Source organism: Sminthopsis crassicaudata, chromosome 3 (assembly GCF_048593235.1).
Source record: "Sminthopsis crassicaudata isolate SCR6 chromosome 3, ASM4859323v1, whole genome shotgun sequence".
Lineage (NCBI taxonomy): Eukaryota > Metazoa > Chordata > Mammalia > Dasyuromorphia > Dasyuridae > Sminthopsis > Sminthopsis crassicaudata.
In genome coordinates this window covers 30,039,875-30,056,592 of record NC_133619.1, presented here as the reverse complement: position 1 = coordinate 30,056,592, position 16,718 = coordinate 30,039,875, and the positions used below count along the sequence as shown (strand labels likewise).

The 16,718-nt window shown below is 39.2% G+C and overlaps 1 protein-coding gene across 1 annotated transcript; it reads left to right on the top strand.

Moving 5' to 3' along the window:
• The first annotated feature begins 1,665 nt into the window (after positions 1-1,665).
• On the top strand, positions 1,666-12,392 carry TNFSF10 (TNF superfamily member 10). The gene is made up of 5 exons (XM_074298198.1): positions 1,666-2,081; positions 5,916-6,077; positions 6,207-6,246; positions 8,428-8,541; positions 10,327-12,392. The coding sequence occupies exons 1-5, from the start codon at positions 1,944-1,946 to the stop codon at positions 10,776-10,778; spliced, it is 906 nt and encodes a 301-aa protein (XP_074154299.1). The 5' UTR covers positions 1,666-1,943; the 3' UTR covers positions 10,779-12,392.
• Positions 12,393-16,718: the final 4,326 nt, after the last annotated feature.

The window sequence follows — 16,718 nt, the reverse complement described above, 5'->3', positions numbered from 1 at the left end:
AAAAAGGGCTGAAGTATGGAGTCAGAGAATCTGGATTATAATCCTAACTCTTCCACTTAATTTCTATTACATGCAGAATTCTGCACCTGTCAATAAGGAAGCTTTGAGTTCAAATACCATGTCAAACAATAGTTGCAATGTGACCTTAAGCAAATCATTAAACCTCTTGAGGCTTCAGTTTACTCATTTGAAAAATGGGGATAATTACAGCTGGGCCTCAAAGGATCAAATGCTATAACAAATAAATTTCTTCCTCCTGTCCCTTTAAAAGTGACTTTGATCCCTAACTTTACCTAGGTTTGCTTCAGATAAACATTCTGGAGAGAATAATCCTATTTCAGAATAAAGGTTGGGCTTCCCGGGTGGTAGTCATTTATTTTCAATTCCTAGTCCTAGAAATTCCCCTCAGGTTTGATTGGGACACAGCCAGCTGCCAATGACTGATGTCTGCTTCTGAGTCTGCTTGAGAGACTGTTAGGTTTGCCTTCTAAGTCTCTGATTTCCTTAAGGTATAGCTTCCTGTTTGAGTCAGCTCCAGACTCTGTCTGGTCTTGGCCCCATCCTACTACTGACTGCCAGGAATCTCCCTCAATAGGTAGGACCAGCCCTGGGACTCTGGGAATCAGGTAGCTTAGATCCTACTCACTGATTGGCTGTTTGATTTTGGGGTAAGATGCTCAGCTTCTCTGGCCCTTTAGCCATCTGTAAAACAGAGGAGTTGGATAACTTCGGAGGTCCCTTATCCCTCTAAGATGTTACTGTTTGTTCCGGTCTATTCTGCCATCCTTACTCAAGTTTCAAGATGGATTTTTCTCTTTTCCCCCTTTCTCCTTAAATTCACTGAAATTGACTTTGTATCTAACTTCCCTTCTCAGAGTTATATCCTCTGTGCTTTCCAAAAAATAGATAAGTTAATCTAATGTTGCCCAGTCATATCTGACCCCCACAGACCTTCTATCCTCCACTGTCTCCCGAAGTTTGTCCAAGCTTCCATTCATTGTTTCCATGACACTATCTCATCTTCTGACATCCCTTTCTTTCTTTCTTTCTTTCTTTCTTTCTTTCTTTCTTTCTTTCTTTCTTTCTTTCTTTCTTTCTTTCTTTCTTTCTTTCTTTCTTTCTTTCTTTCTTTCTTTCTTTCTTTCTTTCTTTCTTCCTTCCTTCCTTCCTTCCTTTTCTTTCTTTTCCTTTTTCCCTCCCTCTCCCCTGTCTCCTTCCCTCTTCCTGCTCTCTTTCCTTCCCTCCCTCCCTCCTTCCTTCTTTCCTTTCTTTTCTTCCTTCCTCCTTTCCTCCCTCTCTCTTCTCTCTTCCTCTTCTTCTCTGTCTGCCTCCCTCTCTGTCTCTGCCTCCCTCTCTGTCTCTCTCTGCTTCTCTCTCTCTCTCTCTCTCTCTCTCTCTCTCTCTCTCTCTCTCTCTCTCTCTCTCTCTCTCTCTCTCTCTCTCTCTCTCTCTCTCTCACATAGTGGATAAAGCACCAGCTTTCAGGAGGACCTGAGTTCAAATGTGACCTCAGATACTTAATACTTCCTAACTGTGTGACCCTGGGCAAGTCACTTAACCCTAATTGCCTCAGGAAAGAAAGAAAGAAAAGAAAAGAAAAGAAAAGAAAAGAAAAGAAAAGAAAAGAAAAGAAAAGAAAAGAAAAGAAAAGAAAGAAAAGAAAGGAAGAAGAAAAAAAAGGCAAGTCTCAGACATTTTATTTTCTCTCTAAGGTATTTCCTCTCCTGCTTGCCTTTTCTCGGATTTGCGGACCCCGCGAGGTACTTTCGGTTTCCCAGACACGGGACTGCTTTAGAATCCCGAGCCAGCCGAAGCCCCGCCCCCCTCCACCCCCTATCCTCACCCCCACACACATCCCCGCGCGCGCACAAACTGCTAGCCTGCAAGCCGTCCCGAAGATGCGGGCTGAAAACTAGCGCGGCGGCGGCTGCCTGCGCTCCAGCATGTCCTTGCAGGCCGTCATCTCCAGGGAGGCCCCCCGGGCCTGCCAAGCCTGGGCGCTGCTCTTCCCCTTCTCGCTGCTGATCCAAGCCCTTCTGTGTGCTACCACGTACTTCTACTTCTCCAGCGAGCTGAAGCAGGTCAGTGGGCGGCTGGGGGGGGGGGGGGGCTCGCGGAGCGCTGGGGCCGGGGCGGGACGGGACCCTCCTTGCTCGAGTACGCCCCGATCTGTCCCTTCAGCACCCCCAGACCCAGCAGAGGCGAGGGGGCGGGGCGGGGTGCCTGGCTGTCGGGCACTGTCATTTCTCACCTCGGCCCCTGGCTGCTCCTCGGGCTTGCCAAGGTCTGAAAGCCTTGGAGCTGGGCGCCCCAGAGGGAGGAAGAACCCAGGAGACTGGACTGGCAAAGGAGGCGGACTGCAAAACCTTTCCTGGCCCAGCTAGGGCTTGAGAACTTGCAGGAGGAAATGCTTAGGCAAGCTTTGCTGCTCTTAATCTGGTGATTTCCTAGATTTCTAGGAGGCGGGGGCTTGGGCTCCAGTCCTGGCTTGGACATATATGAGCTGCATGGTCTTGGGGAGTCTATAAAAGGAGGGGAACCCCTGAAGTGACCTCTGAGGTTCCTCGTAGCTGGAAACCAAGCTCTTATCTCTGCTTTGTGCCGTCTTGGTGACATTTAAACAAACACTCCCCAGCTGTCCCACCCTTTCCTCAAGCCTGGGACCCTGGGCTGTCTCCAGGGGCTTGCCAAGGTCTGAAAGCCTGGGAGCTGGGCGCCCCAGAGGGAGGAAGAACCCAGGAGACTGGACTGGCAAAGGAGGCTTGGACTGCAAAACCTTTCCTGGCCCAGCTAGGGCTTGAGAACTTGCAGGAGGAAATGCTTAGGCAAACTTTGCTGCTCTTAATCTGGTGATTCCCTAGATTTATAGGAGGCGGGGGCTTGGGCTCCAGTCCTGGCTTGGACATTTATGAGCTGCATGATGTTGGGGAGTCTATAAAAGGAGGGGACCACCAAGCTCTTATCTCTGCTTTGTGCAGACCTTGGTGACTTTTAAACAAACACTCCCAAGCTGTCCCACCCTTTCCCCAAACCTGGGACCCTGGGTCTTCCTAAGGTCTGAAAGCCTTGGAGCTGGGCGCCTCAGAGGGAGGAAGAAACTAGGAGGCAGTGGACTGGCAAAGGAGGCTTGGATTGAAAAATTCTTCCTGCCCCAGCTAGGGAGGAAGAAACCAGGAGACTGGACTGGCAAAGGAGGCTTGGACTGCAAAACTTTTCCTGGCCCAGCTAGGGCTTGACAGCTTGCAAGAGGAAATGCTTAGGCAAGCTTTGCTGCTTTTAATCTGGTGATTTCCTATATTCTAGGAGGTGGGGGCTTGGATTCCAGTCCTGGCTTGGACATTTATGAGCTGCATGATCTTGGGGAGTCTATAAAAGGAGGGTAGAAGTGACTTCTGAGGTTCCTTGTAGCAATAAACCAAGCTCTTATCTCTGCTTTGTGCAGACCTTGGTGACTTTTAAACAAATACTCCCAAGCTGTCCCGCCCTTTCCCCCGATGTTTCCCCAAGCCTTTTTGTACACACCCACACACACACCCACCCACCCACACACACACAGACACACACACACACGAAAACACACAAAACAAAACAAACAAACAAACAAAAAAACACACACATACATATATTTTGCTGAGGTAATTGACTTTAAGTGACCTGCCTAGGGTCACATAGCTAGGAAGTGTTAGTGTCTGAGTATCTTTATACTATTAAAATTATTGAAGATCTGTCCCAAGAATTTTCATGTATGTCGGTTATTTTGTAGATATCCACCACATTAGAAATAAAAACTCATTTTGAATTTGTAGATGCACTGAAAGGTTTTCAGAGACCCCCAGGATTCTCTGGCTCATACTTTGAGAACCACTGGACTAGTGACCATTTGTTGGGGATTTTCTTTTGGGTTTGTGTGTATACAAAATAGTTTTGTATTTGTGAAATTGTGATCAAATGAACTATGAAAACTAGTATAAAAAAGAAGGTTGCTTTCCCCCCTTCTCCTCTCCTTCCATCTCCCAATGAGGGAGCTTATAGTCTGTCAACAAGCATTTATTCAGAGTTTACTATGTGCCAAGCACTGTGCTTAGCACTGCAGATGCAAAAAAAGAGAAAAAAAGGAAAAAGAAAGTCCCCAAGGAATTTATATTCTAATGGGAGAGACTAAATACAAGTAATTAGGCATATGAAAGATATATAGTAGTAAATGAAAGTGATAGGAAAGGGAGAGACATCAAGCTTCTGGGGACTAGAAAGTGCTTCCTGTAGAAGGTGAAGTTTAAGCTGGGTCTTGAAGGAAGCTAAAGAAACCAAAGGGCAGAATGTAAGGAGGGAGAGCATTTCCAGGTAAGGGACACAGCTAGGGCAAAGGTTGGAATGTTGGACATTTGGAAAATTGCAAGTAGTTCAGGTAGTTGGATAGTGGAGGAAATGGAAGGACTAAATAAGCAAGGGATATTGTTCTTCCAACATACTTTCTTTGTGACTTCTAGCCTCAGACAAGTCAGAGTTTTGAGAGGTAATGTATCAGGGAAAGATTTGAACCCAGGCCTCTGATTCCCCAGTCAATGGTTTTTTTTCCCCCCATTATATAGGTAAGTCAACTGGCATGGCCTGAGGCACAATGAGTTTAAGTAACTAATTCATAGTTGCAGCAAGTAGGCATCTGGTATGGAATTTGCATCCAACATCCCCGGCCGATTAGTGATTAACTGAATCTACTCATTTACTAGTCAATAAGCAAGCATTTATTAAGCTCCTTTTATGTACAAAGTAATGTGCTGGGATCTGGGACTTCCAGGACAAAGATGAAACAATCCTTGCATTTAAGAACTTTATAGTCTACAAGGGTAGACAGCATATTGTCCCATCCATCTAGTGAACACTTCTTGTTTGTAGGGAATATGGGATTCTTGATTCGGAGAGATTTCAGGGACCATTAACTCTAAATCCTTCCTCTTACAGACAAAAAAATTTAATATTCAGAAAGTAAGTGATTTGCCTAGGATCACACAGACAATAAACATTTGAGAAAGGACTTGAATTCAAGTTTTGCTGATTCTTAAGACCAGAGTTCTAGAGCTAAAGAGACCTCATTTTACTTTTTTTCCTCTTGAGGCAATTGGAGTTAAGTGACTTGCCAGGGTCACACAGCTAGAAAGTGTTAAGTGTCTGAGGTCACATTTGAACTCAGGTCCTCCTGACTCCAGGGCCCAGTGCTCTATCTACCACACCAACTAGCTTCCCTAATCCCCTCATTTTATAGATGAGGAAATAAAAACCCAAGGAGAGTGAAGGACTTGCCCTACCCAGATTTCCTTTCCTGTTACACAGGCTTACAGACACTGGTTTATTTTTTCAAGTGAAATGGAAAGGGAAACCATCTATGTCACCTATGTTGCTGTATTCTGAGGGTACGATAGAAAACAGAGAACTTTCTGCTCTCAAAGAACTTAAAATTCTAATGTGGAGGGGGAGGATTGAGAAACAACACATACAGAAAAGCTTTTATTTATGTTTAATTTGGGACACATGGAAAAACCAGGTAATATTTTGGCAATTAGGAGGGAAGATGACATCTAAAAGATCTTGGGGGAAAAAGGACAGAGTACATGATTCCCTACAAAGAGTACTGGGGGATTAAGGGTGAGTAAATTGGAACTCTGGAAAGATGGAGATGTAGAGGCCAGCATCCAGCTGATGGTTGTTCTATACATGGTAGAAACTGGACAGTGGAACACTGGATTGGAAAAAGGATCCCCTGGCAGTTCTCTAATGGCTCTTTGGAGCATTGTGCAAGACAAAGGAATAGGGTGTGGATGTGAAAAGTTTAGTTATGAAATTGAAACCAGTTGCTCTTGTGTATATTAAAGATATCCAGGAATAAAGTTCCTAATAGTATTGTGCTATAACTTCCCCAGCTGGCACAGCTACAAAATACCAATTCTCAAAGCAGCCTGGCGTGCCTTACAAAGGAATATGTGGGAGCCATGACAGGTAATAGAAACTCCAGTGGTGATACAGAAGAAGTAGACATCCTCTGCCTGCAGTTCAAGTGGCAGCTCCAACAGCTGATTAAAAAGGTAGGTCAATTAGTCAACAACCTTTCTTGCTGTGCCCTTAGACATCAAATCAGGGGCTGGGCTTACCAAATAATGAGTGAAACAACCCTACTTAGAATTCTAAATACAATTATATGATCATATTTGCAGGAGCTTTTGACAGTTCATGAGGATTCTTCTACAAGGCAAGGTAGAACAAATTTTTTTTTACTGGAATTCCATGTTTACTTTTTAAAAAAAGGATGGACAAGTTTTTAATCTGCTTTCATCCACTTGAATCCCTTAGCTCTATCTACTGCTTCTCCCTCCCTCCTACCAATCTGATAAATAGCTTCCTTTTCTTCATGCATGAACCATTTCCTCCATCATCCCTCTCCATAACATCTGGGCTCTCCATTATGTTGCCTTCCTAGGGATGTAGGAAAGAGCAATTAGAACAAAGAAAGGCAGGTGTTAGCTCTGATCTCATTCAGAAAGTATCTCAGGAGTTGACAATCTACTTTTCTGCAAAAGGAAGGAATTACTCTTGAGGGGGAATGAGTTGCAATTGATGTTCAGACAAAGAAATGAATCACTTGCAACCTTACAAGGCAAGCATCTGAACAGATGACACTCAAACTATTATTTCAAGTAGTCTCCCATGGAGTTGTTTCTTTATAAATAAATATATATGTATATATGCATATCTATACATATATATATATATAATCTTTTTATTATGCTTTTATATGTTTTGTTACAATTTTCTCAATTACACACAAAATAATTTTTAACATTTTTAAAAACTTGAGTTCCATATTATCTTTCCCCTCTTTTCTCCTATAAAAGGCAAGCAATTTGATGTTAATTACATTTGAATGGTCATATAAAACATAGTTCCATATTAGCCATGTTGCAAAACACCAACAAAAAGTAAGAAAAATAAAGAATACTTCACATATATATTTTTCCTTCCTTCCTTCCTTCTTTCCTTCCTTCCTTCCTTCCTTCCTTCCTTCCTTCCTTCCTTCCTTCCTTCCTTCCTTCCTTCCTTCCTTCCTTCCTTCCTTCCTTCCTTCCTTCCTTCCTTCCTTCCTTCCTTCCTTCCTTCCTTCCTTCCTTCCTTCCTTCCTTCCTTCCTTCCTTCCTTCCTTCCTTCCTTCCTTCCTTCCTTCTTTTTGCTGAGGCAATTGGGGTTAAGTGACTTGCCCAGGGTCTCACACAGCTAGGAAGTGTTAAGTGTCTGAGGTCACATTTTAACTCAGGTCCTCCTGACTTCAGGGCTAGTATTCTATCCACTGTGCCACCTAGCTGCTCTCACATATACTTTCAAACTTTCTCTTTAAATAATTCTTCAATTAGACGTTATAGGTTTCTTCTTAGATATTCAAAGAACCTTGCTCAACACATTTGGGGAGGCATAAGATGGAACTGAGAGGAAGCTTGGTATAGAAGCTATATGGGGCCCTTTGGAGTCAAATAGACTTGGATTTGAGTCCAACTTTGACATACACTTGATGTTTGAGCATAGATAATTTATAGCATCTCTGAAGGCCCATGGGAGCTCTCCAAGGTTAGTGAAATTTCTGACCACCACCACTGGGGGAAAAAGTCTGATCGGTAAGAAACTTTCTCTCACCAAAATGTATTTTCAAGGCAGATAATTATAATGTAAGCTATTTATAGGAAATTCCATATTTAGAAAGTACTGGCATTAGTATGAATTTGCAAAGTGACTGACACATTTTATCTTGTTTGATCCTTACAATAACTGTGGGATACCAGTGCCTATTATTATCCCCATTTCACAGATAAGGGAACCGAAGCTGAGAGCTTAAATGATTTGTTTAGGGTCACAAAACTAATTTGAACTCGGATATTTCTCGCTTTAAGGTCAGATTTCTAGCCATCACATCACTACCCAGCAGCCTATTTAGTGTCAAAGTACAAAGATCTGAGAGGATGAGAGGCATCCCATACATTTATTATATTTAATAGTTCTGAAAGCTCGAAGTATGGGTGGTTAATATCTTTAGACAAACCTAGTTAAGTTTGGGGAGAGTCATTGCTCAAAAATTGTCCACAATGAGATGAAGTTTTTTTGTTTATCTATCTGCCCCAGTTTTCACAACTGTAAAATGGAGACAATAATAGCACCTACCTTATAGGGTGTTGTGAGAATAAAATGAGAAAATAGTTGCAAGAGCTCTGAGCACAAAATAGACAATAAATAAAAATGCTTGTTCCCTCTCCCCTTTCCCTATTTCCCTTCATGCCTTACTGAATGATGGGATAGCTTTTTAGACCTTCTCAATTGGGCATTTGTTGATCTTAAGATTCATTTCAGTGTTTGGATCTATACACTAACCATTCTTTCTTACTTCCCTTCTAGGTGAGAGGGAGAATAAGCTTTCTGGAGCCACAGAAAGGTTCAATCAGAGTGCTATCCAGAGAGCAGGGGCTCATCTCACTGGAAGCAGACAAATAAGTCCTATTTTTTCTAGAGGTAAGAGACTCATATATTTTTTTCACTTCAACTTCCATCTGATTATATTAGGGATAACATTGTACAATGATTTGGGTTAATCTGGGAACAGAAAAAAGAAATGAGCTGATAATCCCAGAGGGAAGTGGGGTTTAAGATAAACATACAAAATAAGCACAGTATAGAAAGCAAAGATCTAAGAAAACAGGCTCTGAGAAAAATTGAGGAGGAAAGTAATAGTCTTTGGGTGAGGAGAAGGAAGGAGGATAAGAACAGGCTTTAGGAAGAAAGCAGCCCTAAAGTGGTCATTAAAGAAAAAGTTTCTTTTTTAAAATATTAAAAAAAAATTTTGAATTTAATGGATACATAAAATGGAAGAAAACATTTCTATATACAAAGTTAAATAATAAAAGAGGGTAAGTAAAAACTCTTATCTTTAACTTGGTTTTAAAAATGCATAATAAATTCAATCTCTAGGCTAATGATTATTATCATCTCCATTTCACAGTTGAGGGAATTGAGTCTTAGTTGTCTGTGTTTTTCTGAAACTCTTCTAGAAACTCTTCTAGAAACTTTCAAAATGCTTTATTGACCCTGTTTTCTAAGAAAGAGGATTTCAGTGGATAGACATGAAGAAGGAATGCACTCCAGCCATAGAAAGTAGCGTGTATATTCCCAGAGATGATAGAACTCAGCAAATAGTACCCATTAGAATGTAGAATGCATGAAAAGGTGATAGGTGAAATGAAGTTGGAGTCTGTCCCTGGAGGTCCTGAAATGCCAAAGTTCAGTTAGGATAGAGTATTGGGGATGGAATATAGAAGACTCGTGATCTACTTGAGTTCAAATCTGGCCTTACACACTTACTAGCTGTGTGACTCTGAGCAAGTCACTTAACCTTGTTCATCTTCGTTTCCTCATTTGTAAAATAGTCTTCCATGATCTCCCCATTTGGTCTCTCCCTCTTCCATTATCCTAGAGAACGTTGTCTGGATATCTTTGCCAAGAAAATTCAAATGGGGTCACAAAGAGTTAGACAAGGTACAATAGAAGTCATTTTTGAGCACATTTTGACCTGTGAATGTGGCCTTCTGTGGCAACTAGATGAAGGATAAGATTAAAGGGGGAATGGAGATATGGAGACCATTTAGGAGACTATTGTGATACCTCAAGGAAGGGATGATGGCTGATTGAACAAGGCTAGTCTCAATGTAAGTAAAGAGGAGGGGAAAAGTTGAGGAATGCTGGACAAGTAGAATTGCCAGCAGTTGGCAAATCATTTATTGGAAGGTAAGTGATAAAAAAAAATGACCTACAGCATACAGTATTGGGCTTGGAATCAGAAGACTTGAGCCATCTCTGAGTTCTATCCTTTATTAGCCTGGGAATAATCACCCACTATCTCTGACCTTCAGACCAAATCATAGAAATTGATTTCTGAGGGGCCAAGATTAGAATTACAGGAAACTTCATTACAGATACAAAGTATTAGTGTCCAGGTCATGAGGTGGAGTAATGAATGGCAAGACAGAATCCTGTTCTATACACTTAATAACTTTTCCATCCTCAGCCTCAATTTCCTCAACTGAGAAATGGCTTTAAAATTTTGATTACCTCACAAAGTTTTTGTGAGAATCAAATGAGATAAAGTATAAACTGTTTGGCAAATCTTAATGTGACAAATAAATGTAGGTTATCATCATATTTCTAATAACAAAATGCACTTGAAATTAATGCATTGTCTGCTTATGCTCCGGTATCACCTTTTATGAATATTTTTCTTTCTTGCTCTCTCAAATTGTCTAGATTCCTTGCTTGGAAGAGATTCAAGTTGGAAAATCAACTACTGGGAATCTTCTAGGAAAGGATATTCATTCCTATATAATATGAACTTCTTAGATGGTGAACTCATCATCTCCCAACCTGGATATTATTATATCTATTCCCAAACCTACTTTCGATTCCAGGAGTTAGAAGGAAGCTCTGTTTCAACTTGGAGTGAGGAGAGAAAAAAACAACCAAGACAATTGGTTCAATACATTTATAAAGTGACAAGTTACCCAGAACCCATCCTACTCTTGAAAAGCGTAAAGACTAGTTGTTGGTCTAAAGATTCAGAATATGAACTCTACTCAATGTATCAAGGTGGAGTGTTTGAGCTCAGAGAAAACGAAAGAATCTTTGTCTCTGTCAGCAACGGAAAATTGATCGATTTGGACAGAGAAGCTAGTTTTTTTGGTGCTTTTCTAATAGGTTAAATATTCACAATTACATATGTTAGAAAGTAACCACCACTGCCATTTTAACCATTATATGAGACATAATGACAATAGACTGTCTGAAAAATGAGCCTATTAACCACGAGATTCATCAGTCACATGATAAACACACATTTATTATGTACTTACTAGGTATCAATCACCATGCTAAGTGCTACAGTTACTATTATGAAAAAGAAATATAATCCCTGATCTGAAGGAGATAGTAAGTTCAAGGGGAAAGGCAAGGCATAAAAAGAAAATGATAGGATGGGGGAGAAGGGAAAATGCTGTATCAGCAGCATCATGGAATCCAATCCAAAGAAAATGAGGTGAGGTGGAAATTGAAGAGAAGGTTGGCGTGGCAGTCTTTTAAAATGGGAGTTTGGGGATTATTTCTTTGCTTTGCCCTTTATTTTATATGTTATAGAAATAGCACCATTGGGAGTAGAAGGTTTTCTTTTTATTTCCAAATTTTTGCTCCCACCAAAAGTTCTTTTACAAATAATTATATATATATATATGTATGTATATATATGCATACTATATATATAGTATGCATATATATATACATATAAGGGAACCATATATGTATATATGGTTCCCTTAACCTATTTGTAATTCCACTCTAAATCTATGATGTTTGCTATTGTTTGTTCAAACACAGCATTCTGGCTATCTACAATTGATGAGTAAGCACTTATCAACAGTGTCTACACATCAAAGGGTAGACAATAAGAGGAGAAAAGCAAATGAGTATTGTTATTGTTGTTTATGACCTAAAACATCCATCTACTTAAGTCATTTTTATGGACATCATCTTTGCATTCTTTAAAAAAAAAAGTCCTTTTCTATACTGTTTTAAAAGGACGTATCAGTGACCTCTATGAGGTAATACTACTAATGGAATCTCTGGATCAGAGTATGTGCATTTTAGTCACAGTGATTTCATAATTTGTGCCCCCAAATCTTTTAAGCAGATCTAGAAAATATTGAAGATCAAATCATTATCAGGAAATCCAATTTGAAAAAAAAATCACAGCAAGTCAGTTTTTCAGTTCAAATTGGCAGAAAGAAATCAATTATGTCTGTGGACATAATTATTATCATGTTCCGGCTGCTCTACCTCATCTGGAGCCAGAGATCCAGGACTGATAGAGGAGAGAAACCTGAGCCTGGAGCTGGCATTCAGGAAGAAGAGTAGTCTAAATTTAAAATTGTTAGCCTAGAACAGCTTCTACTTTGATAGTTTCCTCTGTTACATTCCCAAGAATGAGCCTTTTGGAGGAGACAGCTTGTCAAAAAAAGGTGCAATGAAGAGTTGCAAAAGGGGCAGCTACATGGTATAGTGGATAGAGCACCTGCTCTGAAATCAGGAGAAGTGAGGTTTAAATTCAGCCTCAGATATTTATGAACTGTGTGACCTTGAGCATGTCAGCTCTGATTGTTGGATTGAAGGGGGGAGTATGGAAAATGTTTGTAAATTCATGTGCTTTTTGTTTTTTAAATAGTATCTTTGGTATTTTTTAATCACCTAAATTTCTCCTGTAAATTTCCCTTCTCTGTCCCAGAGAGCCATCCCATGGAATAAAGTATTTGTTTCTTTTTTCTTTATTTATTTTTAACATTTACTATTTCTTTCCCTTTCTAAGCCCCTCCCTCACCCATTGAGAAGGCAAGAAATATGTATCAGATACACATATGAAGTGAGGCAAAATGTCTTTCCATATTAACCACAATGCAATACAAAACAAAACCATTGTACAACCCCCCCAAAAAATCCACCTCAAAGCAAAGAAGAATGAAAGTGAAAAAAGTATATTTCAGTCTGCACTCAGAATCTTTCATTTCTCTTTCTTGAGAGAGATATCATTTATCATCATGGGCCCTTTGGAATTGTATTGGATCATTGTATTGATCAGAATAAGGTGTTTTTTTTTTTGTTTGTTTGTTTGTTTTTTACAGTTGCTCATTGTTACAATATTGCAGTTACTCTATATAACATTCTTTTTATTCTGTTCACTTCACTTTGTATCAGTTCATATAAATCTTCCCAGGTTTTTCTGAAACCACCCCTCTAATCATTTGTCATAGCACAAAAGTATTCCATGATATACCAACAACTTGTCCAGTCATCCTGAAGGGCATCCTCTCAATGTTTAATTCTTTGCCATCACCAAAAAATACTGCTAGTAATATTTTCTCTTTTCTTTGGTCTTTTTAGGATATAGACCTAGGATCTAGTGGTATTACTGGGTCAAAGAACATGCACACTTTTATAACTATTTAGGCTATTGTGCTTCAGAATGGTTGGACCAGTTCACAACCTCACCTCCACTGCATTAGAGTATTTGTTTTTTTTCTACATCCCCTCCAACATTTTGTCATCATCTTCTTTTTTTCATGTTAAACAATCTGATGGGTCTGAGGTAATACCTCAAAGTTATTTTAATTTGAATTTCTCTAATCAGTAGGGATTTAGAATATTTTTTCCATAGCTTTGTTTTCTTCTTCTGCCTGTTTACATCCTTTGATCATTTATTAATTGGAGAGTGATTTTTATTTTTATACATCCGGCTCATTTCCCTATATATTTGAGAAATGAAGGCTTTATCAGAGAAATGTGCTATACATATTTCTCTCAGTTTCCTACTTTCCTTCTACTTTTGGTGACTTTTGGTGTTGTTTATGCAAAACCTTTTTAATTTTCTATAATCAAATTTCTTCATTTTACTTCCCATGATCATCTCTATCTCTTGATCATAAGCTCTTCCCTCATCCATGAGTCTGACAGGCAAGTTTGTTCCCCTAATTTCCTTGTAAAATCACACCTTATACCTAAAGCATGTACCCATTTTGACCTTATTTTGATTTATGACATGCGATGTTGGTCTATGCCCAGTTTTTGTCAATCAAATGGTAAGTTTTTGCCCGGAAAGTTTCAGTCTTTGGGCTGATCAAACATTAGATTGTTAGAATCATTTGTTATTATGTATTGTATACTTAATCTTTTCCTCTCATCTCCCATCCTATTTCTTTAAATTTATTTCAGTATCAGATTATTTTTATGATCAACACTTTTTAATACAGTTTGAAATCTAATACTGCTAAGCTGACTTCCTTTATATCATTTATCATTGTTCCTTTGACATTCTCGACTTTTTGTTCTTCCAGATGAATTGTGTTATTTCTTTTAGCTCTATAAAATAATTCTTTAGTAATTTGGTATGGCACAAAATAAGTGAATTTAAGTAGATTTGTCACATTTACATTATTGGCTCAGTCTCCAATTAATATTTCTCCAGTTGTTTAGATTTGTTTGTGTGTGTGTGAGAGAGAAGTATTGTGATTGTGTTAGTACAGTGCTTGGATTGTCTTGGTGGGTAAGTTCTCAGGTGTTTTATATTTTTTGCAGTTATTTTAAAAAGAATTTCTCCTTTTATCTCCCCCTGCTGGGCAAGAATTTTATTTTATTTTATTTTGATTCTTTTTTTTTTTTTTTTTAATTATAGCTTTTTATTGACAGAACATATGTCTGGATAATTTTTTACTACATTATCCCTTGCACTCACTTCTGTTCTGAATTTTCCCTTCCCTCCCTCCACCTCCTCCCCTAGATGGCAAGCAGTCTTATACATGTTAAATATGTTATAGTATATCCTAGATACAATATATGTGTGCAGAACTGAACAGTTCTCTTGTTGCACAAGAATAATTGGATTTAGAATGTAAAAATAACCTGGGAAGAAAAGCAAAAGTGCTAAGAGTTCACACTCATTTCTGAGTAAGAATTTTAAAGAGAGGGGGCAGCTAGGTGGCGCAGTGGATAGAGCACCAGCCTTGAATTCAGGAAGATCCGAGTTCAAATCTGATCTCAGACACTTTACACTTTCTAGCTGTGTGACCCTGGGCAAGTTACTTAACCCCAGCCTCAAAAAAAAAAAAAAAAAAAAAAAAAAAAAAAAAAAAAAGAATTTCAAAGAGAGAGAGAAGAAGAAGAAGACAACAAGAAGAAGACAAGAAGAAGAAGAAGAAGGAGAAGGTAAAATCAGTAAAAATCAGTAAAACTTCTCAAAGAAGAAGAAGAAGAAGAAGAAGAAGAAGAAGAAGACAAGAAGAAGAAGAAGAAGAAGAAGAAGACAAGAAGAAGAAGGAGAAGGTAAAATCAGTAAAAATCAGTAAAACTTCTCAATTCATTGAAAACATCTGAAAATATATGCAGTATTTTACATCTATGAATCTTCCCACGTGAGCAAAGGAATGGGATGGAAGGTGTTTTTTCATATCTCTTATTTAGGGTCATGCTTATTCTGAATAATTATGCAACGTTTACTTTCTAGTCATTGACTTGTAGTCCTTGGTGTATGAAAAATCTCTGGGTCTTTATTTGTATAATTACAAATTGTTTTCCAAAATGATGATACTAGTTAATTGTTCTACTAACAATGCACTGGTAGGGCAGCTAGATGGTGCAGTGGATAAAGTAATAGTGTTAGGAAGACCTGAGTTCAAGCTTGGTCTCTACCTTTTTTCAGTGCCATGGAGACCCTATTTCCACGTTAGAGAAATTTGCCCTGGCTGTGACAGTCAGCCAGATGGCCATAGCCCTTCAGGACCAAAAGCCTGCCAGGGGCTCAGCCCTGTAGTTCCAGTTCTGCAAAATGCTGAAGTGCCAGTGCTGAGTCAAATAACCCGTAGATCATGGAGTCCTGGTGGAGACCCTTGTATTGACATTGTTGCAAAAATACTGGTGCTGGGCTAAAGAATGAAGAAATAGGGGGGCAACTAGATAGTCTTGAAGTCGGGAGGACCTGAGTTCAAATCCAATCTCAGACATTTAATACTTCCTAGCAGTGTGACCCTGGGCAAGTCACTTAAACCTAAATTACAGTGATAATAGTACATTAGGACAGAACACTCGTGTGTGTGTGTGTGTGTGTGTGTGTGTGTGTGTGTGTGTGGTGTGTGTGCTGTGCAACACTCCACCAAGCCTGAGGGAAAGAGCATAGAATCCAACTAGGCAGTTCTGACCACCCGAAAGTTCCAACCACCTAGCCTGATGAGCCATAATTTTCCCAATGGATGAGAAGGCTGAGACGCTTTGAAATTCAATCCCCAAGGAAATCACAGAGGGGAGGGAGACAGAAAATGAGGGATGGGAGGAATCAGAGAGGAACAAAACTCTGAAATTACTAAAAATTTAGGAAGAAGAAAACTCAAAGACCTTGAATGTAAACAGGTAAATCTATAACAATGGTTGGATACATGAGCTTCAGATCTAGCAGATGAGTACAGGCATCTATGAATAGATACTGGAAAGGAAAAAGAGAAATGATTTTATATTGATAAGAATGAAGAATTTGTACAGATCATGCATCTGTTTCTGAATGGCTCAAAAAGAAATGAAAACTTCAAAAATGGAATTTATGGCAAAAGTAATGGACAGAATAGAAAAACAAACAACTTAATTCTATGATAGCAAGTCTCACCAAAGAAACAAGAGAGATCTACTAATTGAGAATACAAATACACATAAATGAAGAACAGTTTAGAAGAAAAAAAAGCCAAAAAGTCAATAGTATTAAAAGAAAACATTATCTCTCTTCAAGTAAAATATCGATCTCAAAGATGGGCTGCTTACAAACAACCTAAGGCTCATAAGTCTCTTAGAATTCCTTGCTGCCATAGGAAGGGAAGTGAAAAATAACAGTTCCAAACTTCCAAATTCACACACAGCCTTAAGAACAAAACCCAAGACTGAAAATCCCTAGAAACATAATGATAAAATTTAGCAATTCAATTCAGGAGTACCCTGAAGAAATAAAATAATACACAAAATGAAACTGCCAGAGAACAAAGAATGGCAAGGAAAATTGATACCTTAGAATGGACAGTGGAAAATCTTACCTAGGAATGAAATGCCTTAGAAATAAAAAAAAA

Excerpts from the sequence above, each read along its gene's own strand:
- TNFSF10 (XM_074298198.1), top strand. The coding sequence starts at position 1,944 with ATGTCCTTGCAGGCCGTCATCTCCAGGGAGGCCCCCCGGGCCTGCCAA. Across the intron at positions 2,082-5,915 it reads TCTCCAGCGAGCTGAAGCAG|CTGGCACAGCTACAAAATAC; the intron begins GTCAGTGGGCGG and ends TAACTTCCCCAG. Across the intron at positions 8,542-10,326 it reads AAGTCCTATTTTTTCTAGAG|ATTCCTTGCTTGGAAGAGAT; the intron begins GTAAGAGACTCA and ends CAAATTGTCTAG.